Genomic DNA, 19,043 nt, shown 5'->3' on the forward strand with positions numbered 1-19,043 from the left:
AGTCTATTATATTCTTTCAGTCTATTCTATATTCTCATACCAGTGCAGAACAGCAAGGTTCATAACTAGTTGTTTTTCTGTTGTAGTTCTGATGCCTTTTGGAGCGTGAGAAAAAATAGAAGTATTAGCTAGAAGGCAATCCTATCTGGAAAACTCTAGGCAATCTTTGTCTGTTTCACTTCTCCATACACAAATGAGTCCTGTCATTTCAGATAATCTGGCTTTTATGGTGGGTGGCCTCTATGCTGTTCTCAGAAAGACTATGTTAAAACCAAGAATCAAACTCTGATACTTTATGGCTAATGCAGTACGTAACCGCCCCACTCATTTACTCTAGTGGTACCTCAGGAGCCATGGTTATTACTGGCAGCAGTGATTCTAATGCAAAATCTCTGGTAGGACATACATAATGAGTCTGACTTCCTCTTTACAGTTGATGCTTTCAATCAGTCCACAGGAGTGCCTTTCTTGTGGGCTAGACAATGCAGGTTTATCCAGTCTTAAGGTAAGATTAGGTAAAAAGTGACACCCAAAAGATAGTGAAGTGACTATCCTGACCATATTTCATTTGGATGTCGGGATAAGGTCAGCACCAGCCTTTGATCGGTGCCCTGATTTCCATAGGAAGAAAAGCTGGGTATACAGCTGTAGAGCACTCTAGCAAGTCTGCTTACCTGGAGGGTAGGAAAATTAGGACTGGAGGTGGCCAGAGCTCTGGAGTTGCATGCAAAGAGAGAAGCAAATATTGGGTCTTAATTGTAGTAGTTAAAGGTTTACTGAGAAATTATTGAAACTCTTTATAGCCATATTATATAAAAGTTGGTTATATAGTGTGTGCTGCTCTTTCTGTGGAAAAAAAAATACTATTTTACTACATATTTTTCTTTTGTAGTACATAGATTCAACAGAACTTGAACGTTCTACAGAAGCGGAGAACTCAGTGAAATATCACCAGGCATGGCACAAGCTATGCAAAGCAGAGTAAGTGGCATCGGGTATTTTGTGTCCCAAGTGTAGAGTGTGATAGTTACTTCATGTGATGAAAAATTCTTCAGTGAATCGTTTCTTAGTACATCCAAACTTTTGTTATGGAAGCAGATGGATTTGCATGGTTGGTGACAAGTCTTAGACACAGCAAATTATAGTATCAACCTATATCCTCAAACTCTGTTGTAATCCCTTTGGACAAGTTGCAGTTGTTTTTTTGTTTTTTTTTTTTTGTTTTATGGATAGCTAGACAAAATAGTTTCCTTACAGTGCAGGCAGTTGTCAATGGTTTTGTTTGTTAGATAAAAGCTTAGTAAATGCCTATGGCACTCTGAAAACCTCTTTGTTAAGAGTTGTTGGGCTTTCAATTTGTACTTGTAAAGGCATGTAATTTATTGTCCAAATGCATTAATTTCTTCAGTATTACTTAGTACCCATAAAGTTTCAGTTTTAAGATCCTAAAGTTGTGACTATGTATCTAGTTTATTCAAGCAATATATATTTAAGCAGTGAGAACTTCACTGTGAAGTGTGGGGTAAGATGAGACAGCCTGTGTAGATGAGACAGAAACGTCCAAATTTAAATTCTGTGTATTTGGAATGATAATACAAAACGTGCCTTTCATGCACTGTGCGTGCTGTTCTGTAACCTAAAAAGTCTTTCTAAACTTGTATGGACTTCTTTTGCTGGCTTGATTCTACGTGTTGGATGTTATATATATGGCTTTCATTGCAGTGGCATTCTTGTCCCGGGGGGGTTTGGAATTAGAGGAACGGAAGGCAAACTCCAAGCTATCTCCTGGGCAAGAACAAAGAAAAAACCTTTCCTCGGTAAGATCATTAGTGTCAGAATTTACTGTCTTTTGGAGGTGTATAGAAAGCTAATTGATTTGATATCTTAAACAAACAAACAAACAAAAAACTTTGTAGACTACCTCCTCTACCCCCTCCACCCCAGCATGTGATTGGTGAGTAAAAAAGAACAATAGAATCAATATAATACTAGGGAGGGATCCTGTCTTGGGGAAGTATGTGTGCTGTTGTGAATATCTGCCTTGGAAATAATGCCCCGGCTCACTACAGCCGCTGTATGAGGAAGGAAGAGAAAGACCATTCCTACTCCAAAGGCTTTATTTGCTATATTCACATTTTATTTAGAGAATCTGTGCTTCTCAATTGAATTAAATCACTATCATTATACTTATTAATTTGTGTGCAGAAAACATAGCTGTCTTTGGACACATTTGCTATGTTAAATATTTTTTGTTGATATATTGATCTATCTTATTACAGTAATGTCTAAAGGTGCCATCTGGCCTATGAGCTAGATGCTTTTTGTGTAAATGCCTCTGAAGCTTTGGTTCCTACCCTAGATTTTTTACAATTTTATAAGTAACAGCAACTACTTTGGTTAGTTGCTAAAGTAAAATTTGATTCTGGACATAAGCAAAAGCTTTAGCTTTTGTTTATCTTTACAGTAATTATTAGCAAAATAGATGGGAGAGGAAAAAAAGCAACAATTTTTTTGCACGATTGTTTCATATATATTAACAATATGCCAAATTTTGAAGAATCTGTTTTACCTTGAGTTGCTGTTTTTGTTTTATCTATTTGGTAAGTCTGTGTATATACACTGGGTACCAAGATTTCTAAACAAGCAGTCACATTTAAGATGAAAAGAGCAAGTACATTTGCTGTCCTGCTCTTTGTGCTGTTAAATTCTGTGGTTTTGTTTTTCTTTTAGGAGTTTGCCTGGGAATGCAATTAGCAGTTGTGGAATTTGCAAGAAACTGTTTGAATTGGAAAGGTAAGCTCAGAATGCTAGTGTGGATATGATTTGCTTAGAAGAAATATTATTCTGTACATGAAATATGTATCTATTATTAGATATATTATATAGATCCCGTGATTATTCTTAGCTCAAACTGTTTGTGTTGCAAGAGCTAAGCACTCTGTGCGCAAAGGAGTAGGATCTATGCCGATTGCCTGAAACCTGCTTCCTGACTTAAAGAGTGTAGCAGAAAGTGTGCTTGTGTTTCACCCCTGTAGTCTTGCTCTAGAGTGCACGGGTGGTGATGAGTAAAAGGTGAGAAGGGGTTTTCTCACTTTCTTTTGCATACTTTGTTAGTTAGAATAGCCAAACTGTAGCCATTGCAGTAGTAATTTGAAGAGTTTTAGCTCACCAGTGAACTATTACCACTAAGAACTGAGAGGAAGAAAGTTTGGGAAGTAGGAAATGGAGTATGCGTGACTGAGGCCATATAATCCCCGTGGCTGTTTCAAAATTGGTGCAATATGTGTTTTAACACACGGGATTGTAGCTCAGATGCAGGCAAGTCCTAAAATGATGCAGAACTGTTCCTATGAGTCTGTAGTGTGTGTAGAACAATGGTAATGAGTTTATTTTGAACTTCTTTCAGATGCAAATTCTACAGAATTTGACCCAGACACAAAAAACCCTGTTGTAAGTGCTGATTTTTCTCCTACTTGTGTTTTGCGAGCATAAATCTTATGTTAAAAAGGGAGTTAACTATGTAAGTTAAGGTTTATCTATATTTTTACATGGTAGGACATGAAAAGGTGTCCATTGTCCTTATTCAGTATTGCTTAAAAAGGTATTTTGTTTTTGAATAGTCCCTTGCCTTCACCTGCTAACTTCTCAGATTTGCTGTGGCTTTATTTTTGTAAGTTTTGTAATGGTTTCCTTGGCTGTAGGCAAGTGGGAGTAGACAATGTTTAAATTGGCTTTACTAGATAATAAAATATAAAGGGAAGCTGGAAAGTGTAGTACAAAGCTATTACCAGAATATAATTTTATATAAAAAAAAAATAGAGAATTTATGGAAAGATGATTTTTTTTCTTTCCTTTATTTGAGTAGTATTAAATAGGCACTCCTTCCCCTCTGCCCCCATCCCCAAAATGCATATGCATCTCACAGTTCTCCTCTTGAGAAAAATTTTAATGCTGTAAATAAGACAGGGCTCTCAATATAGGATGCCAGTGGTAGAATTTAAGAGTGGAGTTCCTACAGATGTGTTCTAGTTCAGGAGAGTATGGTATCACGTGACCATAATGGTAAAGCAAGAAAGGGTTTGTAAGAAAAATAACAGAAAAGTACATGTAGGAAAGCACTACCTTAGTGCAGGATCTTTTAGTGGATTAGGTAGGTGGCTCATGATGCAGAAACAAGTAGCTTATTAACTTCCTTCACAATAATTTTGTTGGGATTTGTAAGTAAAATGTATTTTTTTTCACATCTGCTTAGTCTGTAACATGCAAATAGCAGTTTTTTAAAGTATTTGACCTGTTTGTCCGTGTTGTTTATACACATTGGAGGGATAATCTAGTCTGAACTTTTGAAGGTAAATTAGAGACCTTCAGGGTTCCAATCAGTGTGAGACTTCGTGGTGGGACATGTACTTAGGTGAATAAAGGTAAACTTTGTATTTGGCGTCAAATCTGTGGGTTTGGCATCGTAAGAGGTCTCTTCCTTCACCCTTCTTGAATGTACTTTTTCTCCAAAGGGATCCATTTCATAATAGCAATGTGTTATAAAATGTGGAAATTGTTGAAAGTTTACTGTAAATTTTGGGGGAAGCAAGAACAGCAGATTGATTCTGGGACATCTTTGTTTCTAGGACGTTTTAGTGATAGTTTCAAATGTACAGGATACTTTGCTATTGCCAGGTAGAATAGGGCAGAGTTTCGTCTTCTATTGCCACCTTATATTTATTCAACTGCCAAAAGTGATGTTTGCAGTTTTTCATGGTACTTACTCTTATTTTTCTAGTAATTCAAGCATCCTTGCTTCAGTAGGCAATGACTGTAACACTATTAGAGATGATGTTGTTGGTGTTTTTTTTTTTTGCTTTAAATAACTGATAGACCTTGATTTTGTCTAAATCAGCATCAGCTTCTTTGGAAGAAGTTTGAAGCTAATTTGGATCATAAAACTGGCTATTTGGGCTCATGATTATCTTTACATTATTAACTGTGATGTGCTCTAATTGCAGAAAGTTTCTGCTCTTCCATTCTAATAAACTGTTGGTTTTGGATTAGTACTGCCTAAGTTCTGATGCTGAGAGCTGGTGGTCTAAACTAGGCATGTAGGTCTCTCCATTAAAATGCAGCAGAAAATGCTTGCAAATAACAAGTTGTTCAGTTTTGCACACCTGCCCTACTTCACTGCATGATGGGAGATCCTTCTGCCTGGTGTAAAGTAGGCTCCTAATTTTCAGGGACCTGAAGTCATGGAGTGTGGGATACATCTTACGTAACTTCAGATGACTGCATTTCAGCTGGTCACCTCAGGTACCTTTTCAGGATGCAGTCAGATCATGTATTTCAGAAGCCTGCTTCAGGAAGGGGTGAGTCACCCATTGGAATTGCCTGTTTGTCTCCAGGATTCTGAGGATTGTTCACAGTAGCTGGCTCAGATGCAGAGCTCAACATTTAGCCAAAGTCTGGAACATGGAAGCTTGTCTGCTGCAGCCCTACTGGCAGTTTTTTCTCTTATAGAAATGGTAGTGTTTATCAGTACAATATAACATCTTGACATCTCAGTTCTGGGTGAGAAACAGCTGTGAATCATCCCTATATGATTGCACTAGAGGAATCTTGCACTATCAATAATTATAACTGTGAAATAATCTGTTTTAGCAGAGTCTGTCTTATGCTAAAAAACTTCAGATATTCTATATAATAACAAATCAATAAAAATGATTGGAAGAGAAGCAGATTAGTAGAGTTTGTAAGCTACTGAACTGATGTAGATGTTTCATTATCTATGAAGGTTGGAAACACCATATCAGCACTGATAATATCTTGTGATGCCACCGTGTGATTCAGCTGAGTCCTAATTTAGAACCAAGCCAGTGTACTTTTCTTTTGGTTCCTGCTCCTTTGGAAACTGAAGGGGGAGAAGAAAAGCACTAGTGAGTCAGCAGTTCTATTTTCTTTAATTTTTAAGAAGGAAAAAACGAAAAATGTAGTTTGTCAGGAGAACTGAGGGGCAGCCAAAAAATATGCATCCTCCTGTATCCCTTCTCAGTTTGTTAAGCATTCAAATACTCAAAACAGTTCTTACCAAAATAGACAGTTTCTTCTAAAGTACACATAAAATCTTGGTATACTTTGCTTCATTATTTGCCTTTTGACTTTGTCTCTAAAAGTTGTTGTTCTCATTCTCCTATTTCTCTGCATCTGTGAAAACATGAACTTTTTTCAATTAAAAATAAAAACTGAGATTGTCAAGTAATTAAGTAACTTGGAATTAGGCTTCCAAAGGAACTATGAGTGACTGAAATGGTGAGAAATTATTATTGTTAACTCTCTCAATTAAAATGGCACGAGTTCTACTATAGAAGAACATTGTATTAGTAACAAGTCCTGAACACTTTTAAAGTTTTTAGTGTGAGGCAATGTAGCTTGTTCTGTTTTGAACAATAATGTACAACTGAACATGCAAATACAGTGTTGCATGCAATGCTGAATATTTGTTTCATTTCAGCTATTCATCCATTTCTTATTCTATTGACTACCACTACAACAATATTACTCAACCTGGGCTCTGTAAAATCACCTGTGAGAAAAAAATCCTAAAGCTGAATATTGATGTGGTGAAAACTTAGAGGAAATGCCAGATAGAATTTGAAAATATTAATAGTCTGTGGGTTATAAGCAGAATTTGAGAGATTTGAAATTATTTGATATTTTTCATCACAGTTTAAATTCAAGATGTTTACTCTGAAGAAAAAAGAACAATCATAGAGTCATAGAATCATTAAGGTTGGAAAAGACCTCCAAGATCACCTGGTCCAACCATCCCCCTACCACCAATGTCACCCACTAAGCCATGTCCCTAGGCACCACGTCCAACCTTTCCTTGAACACCCCCAGGGATGGTGGCTCTACCACTTCCTTGGGCAACCCGTTCCAATGCCTGACTGATCTTTCAGAGAAGAAATGTCTCCTAATTCCCAACCTAACCCTCCCCTGGTGCAACTTGAGGCCAATCCCTCTAGTCCTATCACTAGTTACCTGTGAGGAGAGGCCAACCCCCAGCTCCCCCCACCTTCCTTTCAGGTAGCTGTAGAGAGCAGTAGGGTCTCCCCTGAGCTTCCTGGAGAAGACTCCAGCCTAAACAACCCCAGTTCCCTCAGCCGCTCCTCACAGGAATTGTGCTCCAGGCCCTTCACCAGCTTCGTAGCCCTGCTCTGGGCACGCTCCAGGGCCTCAATGTCCTTCTTGTAGTGAGGGGCCCAAAACTGAAGGCAGTACTCGAGGTGCGGCCTTACCAGAGCAGAGTACAGGGGGACAATCACCTCCCTGGTCCTGCTGGCTGCACTATTCCTGATACAAGCCAGGATGCCGTTGGCCTTCTTGGCCACCTGGGCACACTGCTGGCTCATGTTCAGGCAAGCATCGACCAGCACCCCCAGATCATTTTCCTCTGCATAGCTTTTGAGCCACACTCCCCCAGGTCTTGAGTGCTGCCTGGGGTTGTTGTGGCCAAAGTGCGGGACCCGGCACTTAGCCATGTTGAACCTCATCCCATTGGCCTCTGCGCATTGACCCATCCTGTCCAGGTCCCTCTGCAGGGCCTTCCTACCCTCTGGCAGATCTACACTTCCCCCCAACTTGGTGTCATCTGTAAACTTACTCAGGGTGCATTCAATTCCCTCATCCAAGTCATCAGTAAAGATATTAAAGAGGATGGACCCCATCACCAATCCCTGGGGAACACCACTGGTGACCCATCGCCAGCTGGATTTCACTCTGTTCACCACCTCTCTCTGGGCCTGGCCATTCAGCCAGTTTTTAACCCAGCAAAGCGTGTACCTGTCCAAGCCACGGGCTTCCAGCTTCTCCAGGAGAATACTGTGGGAGACTGTATGGGCTTTACTGAAGTCTAGGTAGACTACGTTAACAGCCTTTCCCTCAACCACCAGGCAGGTCACCCAGTCGTAGAATGAGGTGAGGTTCGTCAGGCAGGACTTGCCTTTCATGAACCCGTGCTGACTGGGCCTGATTCCCTGGTTGTCCTGCACATGCTGTGCTATTGCATTCAAGATGACCTGTTCCATGATCTTTTGATATAGGAGTTTTTATCTGTTTCCACCAGACCATGTATTTTGCATTAAATTACCATGTTAAGTTTTTGAGTTCGGTTTTTCTTCAACACAGGTTTGATTTCACTAAGGAAAATGAATTAAGTGTATAAGCACTGATCTGTCCTGCACGTTTCTTTTCTCATCTTGGTTGATTATTTATTGGTCGTGTTCCCATTATATTTTCTTAAGCTTTCTGCTCTACTTTCCAGCCCTTTGGATAATAACAATAGGTAAATTATTGTTGTTCTTTGCCGGAAAGGTAGTTTTTTAGAAAAGTAATGCACTGACATCAGAGTAGTGCCTAGCATGAGTTTTGTGTTGAAAATGATAATTTTAACCAACAATAATTCCTTTAAGATAATAATAATTCCTTTTAAAAGGAATCTGTGTATTCTGTGAAATGCTAGTGAAGTTGATTCACTGGGTGGCAAAACTGATTTGCATTTAGTTCCATCTTCCTTGTCTTTTCTTCTACTTTTAAACTTTGTCTTTTTTGTTTTGTTAAAGAAAATAATGAAAAAGGCTCATAAATTTTATTTCAGGTACATCTGGTACCATTCTAGAAAAAAAAATCCAGAAATAATTCTTTTTTTTTAAGCTACTATTAATTGTGACCATGGTTTTTCATGACCTATTTCATCTTGTGTAGCACTGTGAAACTTTAAGTATTGTATAGAGTAAAATAAAGTGCATGTTCTACAATCTCAAGAAATTGTGTAGAAATAGATTTTGCCAGTAGGTGACGCTCTTATAACACGTTTATGGATGCCCACTTGTCCCATTCAAGATGTCAGTAACCTGATTGAACTCTAAAATATAAAATGTTTTCCATCAGATGAAAAGGAACATGTGTCCTGCTCATGCAAAGACACTTCTTAAAATTCTGTGATATTGTGTGTGAAGTAGCTAACGTTGGTTAGTAAGCAAATGTGTGTGTGGTGCATTTTGTATTAAAATTAAAGTATATTGTTAATTTAGAAAAGTATTTTTTTTTCATAAACCAGAAAAAATACTGAGTGTTATGATTTTTGTTTTCTCCCAAGAAACATTGCACAATTTAGCAGCTAAAGGGTTTGTGTAAAAGTATGGCCCAGTAGCCTGTAGGAACATTCATATTGTGTTTAAATACCATAATTTTTGAGGCAGCTATGCATGCAGCACTGCTGTGAAGTGCTTTATTCTGCGTTCTTTAGTGCGGGAATGCAGGCATGGGAATAACTCATATGGGGTCTTCAATGCACTTGATGTGCTTTACCATTACCGTGAGTCTTAAAGTCCTTAAGTGACATGGGGATCTGGACCTAATTGGTCTATCAGGATAATAGGAAGATGTAGATGTTAAAATTCAGTCCAAAATTTTTAGTTCTATAATAGGATTAGTGCCTAATCCACTGAATTAGTTTTCTGTCAAGTGTATTGGGTTTACATGGCAAGGTTTTGGTAGGAGGGGATCTGCAGGGGTGACCTCTGTGAGCAGAGCCCAGCAGCTGCCCCATGTCCCATCAGAGCCAGCTCCAGCCAGCTCCAAAAGGGACCTGCAGCTGGCCAGAGCTGAGCCAGGGTGTGATGCTGGTTGGGACAGCAGATTTAAGGAAGGGGAAAGAAAAACTGCTGTGCAACAGCAGCTGGGAGAGAGAGGAGTGAGAAGCAGCCCTGCAGCCCCCCAGGTGAGTGCAGCAGGAGGGCAGGAGGTGCTCCAGGCAGGCAGCAGCAGTTCCCCTGCGGGCTGTGCAGAGGCCCCTGGTGGAGCAGGCTGTCCCCCTGCAGCCCATGGGTCCCACACGGAGCAGATCTCCACGCTGCAGCCCGTGGGTGGAGGAGCCCCCGGTGGAGCAGGTGGATGTGGCCTGGAGGAGGCTGCGGCCCATGGAGAGCCCCCGCAGGAGCAGGCCCCGGGCCGGAGCTGCAGCCCGTGGAGAGGAGCCCACGCAGGAGCAGGGGGTCTGGGGGGAGCTGCCGCCCGTGGGGGACCCGTGCTGGAGCAGTTTGCTCCTGGGGGATGGATGGACCCCGTGGTACGGAGCCATGTGGGAGCAGTTCTTGAAGGGCTGCTGCCTGTGGGCAGCCCCCGCAGGCTCAGTTCGGGCAGGACGGCATCCCGTGGGAGGGACCCCACGGGGAGCAGGGGCAGAGAGGGACCGAGAAGGAGCGGTGGAGACGAAGTGTCAGGGACTGACTGCAGCCCCATTCCCCTTCCCCTGCACTGCTTGGGGAGTGGAGGGAGAAGAGGGTGGATGGAGGGGAAGTTGTTTTTAGTTTACTTTTAGTTTCCCACTGGTCTAGCTTGTTAGTAATAGGCAATAAATTACATTAATCTCCCTATGCTGAGTCTGTTTTGCCCGTGATTATGATTGTTGAGTGATCTCCCTGTCCTTATCTCAACCCCTGAGCCATTTTCATCCTGTTTCCTACCCCTTTCCCTTTAAGGAGGGTGAGTGAGAGGGCAGTTGTGGTGCAGCTTGGCTGCCCGGCTGAGTAAAAGTTCCCTTTCTCCTCCTTTATCTTTTTCGTTAATTTCCTTTTGATAAAGTAAATAATAATCGTCATGAAATATGCTGAAAATATATGTGTCACAGGGAATTATGCAATGAAAAGGTTAAAACCACAGCAAATAGATGTAATGGATGTTTTAATTTGAAAAGTAATAACTTAGTTCCTATATATACTTATGCATTCTCATTTACAAGTTTCATAACAAAAAGGAAATAAATGCTTATGTAAATATAACTTGAAACTAAGATGGAAATTTGCAGTCGTCATATTTAACGTAGCAATTTTACCTTGTTATTGAAAATAAATACCTTGTTTTTTTGAAAAGTTTGAACTGCTTACCATATGGAAATGTCATCTTATATGAATGATGAAGCTGAACGGGACAGAGTATTAGCTAGTATACACTAGGGGACACTGTCCAAATGGAATAACGTATCTTTTGTATGTTTTCTAGAAAGCATTTTATTTGAATTGCTCTAGAGGTCAAAATAATTAACTCAGGAAAAGCAGGGTTTGTTAAACAACATTTTCTCAAATAACATTTTAGTAGTGTGAAATAAAGACAGTGAGTTCCAAACTAATTTTTAGGCAGCCTAGCTGGAAAGTGTGCCTAGTCAACATGCAGGGAACACAATGCAAGACTTAATCTGTTGTATGTCGTATAAATCTTTATTCTGTATTTTTTAAAATCACAACAAGGAAATCTGTGGATTTACATGTATACATATACTGTCCGTGAATGCCAAGCTCTTCTCCCACAAAGCAGTGATAGCCATTCTCGTAGACGCCTCACTGTCCTGTACCGGTTATCTTTTTTATCAGCATCACAAACTCATCAAAGCTGACACTTCCATCATTATTTTTGTCCAATGATTTAATTACGTTGTCAAGTGAGAATGAGTCCTGTTTTTGTAGAGAAAAAAAAAATAATGAAGCGAATTGCCACAACTGTTTTCCTGTGAGGAACATTGCCAAGAAGCGTTCAGTCAGTAAGAGTGTTGCTTGAAGATGTTACTGGTTGTATTTACCAGTTTTACTGGTTGAACTGGAACTATAGTGCCTGCTATTGCCTGCCAAAAACGTTAACAAAGTTACAATAACAATATGAGAAGTATAAACTATTGTTTCCTTTTTCACTTGCCATTTCAGTAGGTGACTATAACCTGAGTGCTCCTAAATAATAGTTTATACTACCAAGACATCCACGTATACCTTGTGAAAAAGCCAGTGTGCCTGTCATAACCAAACTCCAAGTATTACTCAGACAGGTTACTTCAGTCTTGTGGGTAAATTTTGTTTGGGTTACCTTACAAAATTTAACAAAAAGAGCAGGTGCAACAGCTGCAGCATGCACGTAGTCACCATTAAAAATTAACATGTGCACCACCTGCTGCTTTATTAGATACTAATCTAGGGCACACATGTGCTGTTTGAAAATGTTGCTACTTTCAGCAGTCTTTGGACCAGGACCTGAGAGTCTCTTTCGCTCCCCTTTTCTCCTCTTTAGTAGGAATACTGTGTTCACTGTTGGAAGATTCACGTTAAAGTAATAAATACAGTTTACGTTATTAACTTCTCTTCTTCATATGTGACATCCTGATGCAGCGAGTATTCTGATAATATCCCTGATGAGGGTAGTTAAATATTATAAAAATAGTTTTGAATATAATATATATATTTTTAAATTTTTTCTTTCTTCATTTTTTATGTCTGTTTTGTACTGTTCTGTCCTGCTTTTATGTTAATTTATTATGGTACCATATATTTTTGCAAGCAGAGTAGGTGGTTGAAAATGTCTGATATCCAGATGAAAAAATGTATTATTTTTTTCTGAACACTTCCATTTCCACATACCTGTGGAAATGGGTCCTGCACTAACGGTCTACATCTAATACAAAAAGCATTATCTTTCTGAATTTATCATCACATTTCCTATAAATTTTGGTAATTAATTTCTTCTGACAGTTGTTTTTAAAAGGGAAAACAGCTTCATGTATTCTATGAAGTTTGTTTGTTTGAATAAGCCACTTGCTGTTAGTGAAATAACTGAACTGGATTGCACTAGTTCTTAAAATACAGGATTTTCTGTTGAGGTGCAACTTCTTTCAGACCTGTAGCAAAAATTGCTCTTGTTTTGTTTTGCTATCCAAAAGACGTTATTTAAGACGTATTTTATCTGTCTAGCAAGGGAATGTAGATTGAGTCATAATATAGTTTGCAAAAGATCTGGCAGAGATTATATATGAAATCAGAACCTAAATTTCTTTTTTTTCCATTGACAGAAAATTAATATTTTTCTCTCTGGCTTGGTGGCATCTCTTTTCTTCACTTGGCATCTTTCTGAAGTGGCAAATATTTGCTTACTTTGTGATGGTGAGAAATTTGACTAGATAGAAATTGGACCATGTCTCTTACTTTTAAATTTGCCCTGCTGTTTAACTTACAGATTTTTCTATATATTTTCTAGATTGAAAATACATTATTTAGATTGAAACAAAATGTATTTTATAAGACTCAGGTGCAGTATTCTAGGTGAAAATTGGATAACATTAAAAACTTTAGATTTTTGTATTTTATTTCATAGGACTTTTTTTTTTTATAAACTCCCTACATAGTTATCTGTTTGGAGCTACTGTTTATTAATGTGAATAAAGTTTCATAAACCAACCCTTAAGGATTATTTATGGAGTCTGGGAAACCATTTGGGCACTTAATCCGCCTTTCAAAAGATACTTGCAAAAGTATCTCCTTTTTCCTATCTATTTCATAGGAAGTACAGTGAACATAACAAGAGTGAGACTTACCTTCAGGTACTGTGCAAATTGATTCTGAAGCAGATTTTTCAACCCACCAATGGACAGTGCAGAGGTGCTACCCTCCATTAAAGCATATTGGGTAAAATATTTCAGAAGGTTATCATTGAGTAAATGTTCCATGTTTCTCAGATGTTGTCTTGTAGAATAACTGGAAACAAAGCAGACAATAATAATCCTATGTATCAAAACATTTTTTGAAATACATCTGACACCCAGTTTGTTGGTTTACTAAACATAAAAAATCATCAATACTTAAACTAGATGAAAAGATTATTATTTTTTTTTTTTCTGTAAAACTGGCTTAACTCTTATGGGGAAAAATATTTAAATTAGATTCAAATATTAGAAACACCCAAGGTGTTTAGGTCTTGCTTACCTCTCTCAAAATCCAGAGCCTTCAAAAGTATCCAGCACAAGTGAGAGTCTCAGACTGGGGCTACCTTTATAGTTGCTTGCATGCTCCACCCTGATTATGAAACTAGTATTTGTCATTGAGTCAGTGCAGTAGTTCTATTGTGTTTTCAGTAGTCAAAGGAATAGGGTACCTTGGCAGTATAAATGACTAATTTTTTATTTTTATTTTTTATTTTCTGAAATGGGCCATGATCAGCATCTACTACTGCACTTGATATAGGTGTTCTTGGTCTTTATAGGCCATCCTGGAGAGGTTTTTTCTCTTCAATTTGTGTATTTTATACTTCAAGACACATCATACCCAAAGCAGCCTGAATAAGGCTTCTGTGGGGATACGTATAGCATTTGTTCTTATAATAGACTTTTGGAAATGCTAAAAAAAAAAAATCATTTTTAAATAGATTTAAGCATATATAAAACATGAAGGAGACATTTGCCCTTTTTATGAGTTGATGATGACCAACACCAAAGCCTATTCTCCAAATCTTGTGCTATTTGTTAGTGTAGGAGAACAACGAATGTGCTCTGGGATGAAATTTTTGTTGCCAATATTAAGAATCCAAACACTCCGTGATGTGAATGGCAAAAGAACGAGCCATTCTTAATGGGAAAGTTGAATCTAAGGTTCTGAAAAATTGTTCCTTTTGGGGAGCGTAACTGAATATTGTGTTCAGCAGGTTCTGAAATCATGTTCAACTGATGGTCTGTGAGGCATGTTTGAGTGATGTACTGCCCTAGAGGCTAATGCTTCACAGCCCAATACTGAGTGAAGTACTGATGCTGTTTTTGCATAGTGGGATGAGTTGGTGGCTGTGGCTGTGGTTTCCAATCTACCTGATGTCTACTATTGTTGGGTTCTGGTGTTTAGCTCTGTGCCTGCTGACTAGATCTTTTACCATGAGCATCACTTGCTGAGACAATTTTGTAGATCTCCTGAACCAAGAGCTTTGCGGGTCTGTAGAAGATGGATTCGCTGGGGGGGGGCATTTTTTTGAAACTGCAGGTGTATGGGTTTCAGATACACGCCGGGTAAGTTGGAGGCTTCTTGGGTAGACTTTCGTTAGCAAACTTTGCTAAATGAATCATATAGATATACACCTTGCACCATTAGCAGCCTACTTGCATGTGCTTATACTCAACTTCCTGAAGTGTCATAGAGAATGGGATTGGGAGAGTCCTCTAGAGATCATCTAATTCTTTATTCCCTTTCCCCTAGATTGTGATCACTGCTATTTATGTTGGATACCTGCTTAAGCTATTCTGAAGTGCTTAAATGATGGAGACTCTCCAGCCTCCTTATCTGCTTTGTTGCTTATCTTTATTATTAGACAATATCTAACTGTCCAATAAGACATAGGATAATGGCCTCATGCCTTGCTGCACTTAAACCCTTTACTACAAATAGGGAAAACAGACTATTGTCTACATTCCTAAAAAGGTGTTTAACATAGAGAAATCCCATCCTTTTCTTTCTTCTTTTTTTTTTTTGTTTGTTTGTTTTCCTGTTCAGAAATCCTTGCTAGTTTAGTCTTCCTTTGGGAGTCCTTCTTCTTGGATCTACTCATCTTTTCGTGGCTTTCTGCAGTTGGTTTACATCCTCCTCAAGATGCTGTGTTGCAAGCTGTACAGATTGTTCACCACTCTGAATGGATGCTCATGGTGTTCAGTTTTATATAACGCCTGAAGCACTTGGTTGATGGTGGGAGCCTGTATGTAATTTTACAGGAAGGTAGCAGGCTACCGTGTTTGATAGTAGAAGACTTTGTCAAGTTTCTTGTTGCTTTATTCCAAGCTTGTTGTGGGGACGACATATACATTGTTTTCAAATTCAGCACAAAAGTCTGGCGTTAGCTTGAGGGTCAGAGAACTGGGGTCAGGCATCCCCCAGCCTACGTCTGTCCAACTGAGAGATGAAGCTGGAAACACGCTTTCTCCTGCTTGTTTCTTGACTCAACAGAAAGTCAATAGCTGCTGCTGTCCTCACTAGCAGAACCTCTACTGCTGCCACTGTCGATGGTGGTATCAGTGCAAGTAAGTCTGTGAGTCTATAATGTGTTGTATGGATTAGGACAGTCCCATACGCCAAACTGAGCCATGAACTTTAAACTCATTCATGACAATAAGATAGAATCCATTTTCTTTTTAATTTCTTTTCCTGAACAAAATGAAAAACATCTGTCTTTCTCCTGCCGTCTTGTTTTTAACTTTTGGTAGATGATGAAATTTTAACAGTAGTGAATTACCAGGTGATCTGCTAATGCTCCCACTTCCCTTCTGCTAATTTAGCTTGCTTATAGCTCCTGCATGTAGTAGCCTTGCAACACTTTGTCCCTTTCAGAAGCAGCGTCAGGAACCTGATATGCCTGATGTGTATTATCATCATAGGATGGCTTGGGTTGGAAGAGACTGTAAAGATCATCTAGTTCCTAGTATTGTTGACATTACAGTATTTGCAAAATTCCTTTAAATTTCAAATGGCTTGTCTTTACTTGTACCACAGGCACTTTGCTGTCACCTGTCTTGAAGATGTAGTGGTAAGCTGCTTAGCAGTATGGAAGCAGAATTGTATTTCGAGGGATAACAACTCAAGGAATTCAGCACATTAGCCTTGTTAACCTGTTAAAGGTTCATTAAGGAAGAAGACCTGATTGCAAAATAGCATAACCAGTTTTACTGAAGCATCTACCCATGGCAGTGAGAGACTGATGTCTGGAAATGTAGTGACCCACTTAAGAGTTACACAGGAGTTGTAGCTGAACCTTGGGATGAATCCAGTCTCCTCAGATCAGTTTTATTCACTGTAATCTGGTGCTGTAATCTGTAAGGGGTAATCTGAATGACAGAGAGTTGGGACTTGTAGTTTGATCTCCCAATTCTTTGTCCTCTTCTCTCTCAGACAGACCGCCCCCTCCAATGGTTTATGTGGTATGTCTGTCTGAGCTCTGTATCAAAATCGTAACAGAGCTCAGTTTGACAGACCCCTGTTGATTCTCTACAAGACCACTTTGTACAACGTAACTGTTGTTCTGAAATAGGTACAGAGTTTATCTGGTGCCACCCAGCATTTGAAGAATGCTGTCCAGAGGTAAGGAATTGTGGTCACTATCTAAGAATTTGAACAAAAGTTCAAGTATGTTACTGTTGCCACTATTAGGTGATGTGTGACTAGCAGGCAGCAGCATTTATCTATGCTGAATAACAGTCCTTGGTATCAAGCTTTGACTGATGTCTGTGTAAGCTGACTTCCAGTGTAGAAGCAGCGTTCCAGATTTGGTTACAATGTTTTGCTGCTCTTTCTTCGGTATATGAATATATATCGTTCCTGCAGTTTATGGCATAATTCAGTTGGGTTTGCCCTGGGCTAGAGAAGTCATGTTAGCAAGCACTATATCCTTTTGGAATTGACGTTTTTATTGTAGCTTAGATACAAGGCCATTAGCAAAAAAAAACCAAAAAACCAAAAAAAAACAACGAACTGAACTGATCGTGTGTTGTCAATCTTTTTAGGGATGCACATCACACACGTCCCTGTGATAATTGTGTTTCACTTTCTGTGATGCTGTCTGCAGATTCAAAATTCACTCAAAATGGGCTGTTGCTGTGTATTGCCCTGATAAACTGTTTTACTGGCATATTTGAAGCAAGCAATTTTAGTCATGTTGGAGAGTAGGAGAATACTAGCTGCAGGGATGGCTGAAGTGTGGGCACCGCTGCTAGTGGTAGGAGTGGTGGAACTTATTATGGCATCATGGTCACAAGATCCTGATGCCTGTTTAATTATGGATTAAGTAGAATGGTAACTCAGGTGCTATCATTTTTTGTCTGTGTCACATCCTTTTTTCCACTGTGGATGGCTGAATGGCATGTGAATCTGTGCACCTTGTTTACCTTAACATGCTGGACTATAAACTGGGTTAATCTTTGAGTAGATTTCCATGCCACTGACACCGCTGGAAGGGACAGGGCCTATGCCAGAGAGGTGGGGCTGCTGTCACCTGGGGGCAACAACTGTCTCAGTCATCCTGTTTAATCCTCTGCTGATGGGTTAACACCCTACCCATCCAGTATTTTTCCAGTTTCCCAGGTGTATTTTTGAGTACTATCACCACTGTTACTTGCATGTGAGTCCTGATGAGTTAAGAGTGATCTGAGGAGTCTGAGGCCTATGTTGCAGCCTGCCTGCGGTATAGAAATGTCTACTGTCAAGGTGAAGTTGGCTGTAACTGAGAGCATATGTTTGTGAATGTTGTACATATGGAAACAAAGAGTGGGGGTTGTTAATGTGCTTAGTATTCAGTTATTTCTGCTTGTATACTGCTTGTACATCATCTCTAGCTTCCAGGCATCAGTCATTAGATCAAAGTCCTCTGTTTGGTCAGTTATCTCCAGCCATTCTTGCACCACCTGCCAAAAGAAAAGGTTTTAAAGCTGGAGTGCTGGTAGTCTACACGTAGGACCTTTCTCAAGGTGTATGTTGGTAGAGGTGAGAGCTAATTCTAGTGCAAATGTGGGGAGTTGTGGTAGAACTTTCTAATGTTGCTAGTGCCACGAGATCTTACTGTCATGAAAAAAAAGAAAGGACAGATTGGTAGATAAGGAGCATCCAGTTAACAAATTTTCTGAAAATGATTAAATAATTTTGTGCGAGAAGTTCAGAGAGCTGCACTACAGTCATTGTAGTGAACCTGTCATTGCTCTGAGGTATGACACTGATATTTGCAAGATGAAGATGAATTGTAAAATCCTTTATGTGTCACAAGTGATGCATTCCTTATGTTAAAATTTCTATTGTTGTCAGGCTTTGAGTGGTGACGTGTAAAAGGGCTGTCTCATCTCACAAATGAAACTCAAACTATATGGGTTATCCTTGTTATACTGTAACTATACCTCATAAGATGTTGAAGGTGTCTCCCTAAACAGGACTGGGTGGGGCTGCTACAGGGGTGAATAATTTAATATGATGCATTGTTTGTAGTCAGCTTTAAATTGGTGGTGTTATTCATTGTAGCTATATGTGTCAGCTTATGTTGTCATATATACACATCTGGCAGACAAATAATGGTATCGCAGAAGCTCCCTGTGTTACAGATATTCCATGCTACATGAGACAGTTTTGAGGGAGACTGTGTTTCAGGAAGGGGTTTTCTCCTTCCACTTTCTGAGCCTTGGCTCATGTAGCAGTGCAATAAGGCTGTTGTTTATAAATATGCTGCACCTGAAA

The 19,043-nt window shown here is 39.4% G+C and overlaps 1 protein-coding gene across 5 annotated transcripts in view; it reads left to right on the forward strand.

Annotated features, from left to right (window-relative positions):
• CTPS2 (CTP synthase 2) overlaps window positions 1-19,043 on the forward strand; it is a 73,420-nt gene that overhangs the window by 20,502 nt on the left and 33,875 nt on the right. For all 5 annotated transcript variants that reach the window (XM_083842434.1, XM_083842433.1, XM_083842436.1 and 2 more), the window contains 4 exons: window positions 893-981; window positions 1,723-1,817; window positions 2,731-2,793; window positions 3,407-3,450. In XM_083842434.1, coding sequence (XP_083698560.1) covers window positions 893-981; window positions 1,723-1,817; window positions 2,731-2,793; window positions 3,407-3,450 — 291 coding nt within the window. The remainder of the gene's footprint in view (window positions 1-892; window positions 982-1,722; window positions 1,818-2,730; window positions 2,794-3,406; window positions 3,451-19,043) is intronic.

This window comes from Anser anser (assembly GCF_964211835.1).
Source record: "Anser anser genome assembly, chromosome: 1".
NCBI lineage: Eukaryota > Metazoa > Chordata > Aves > Anseriformes > Anatidae > Anser > Anser anser.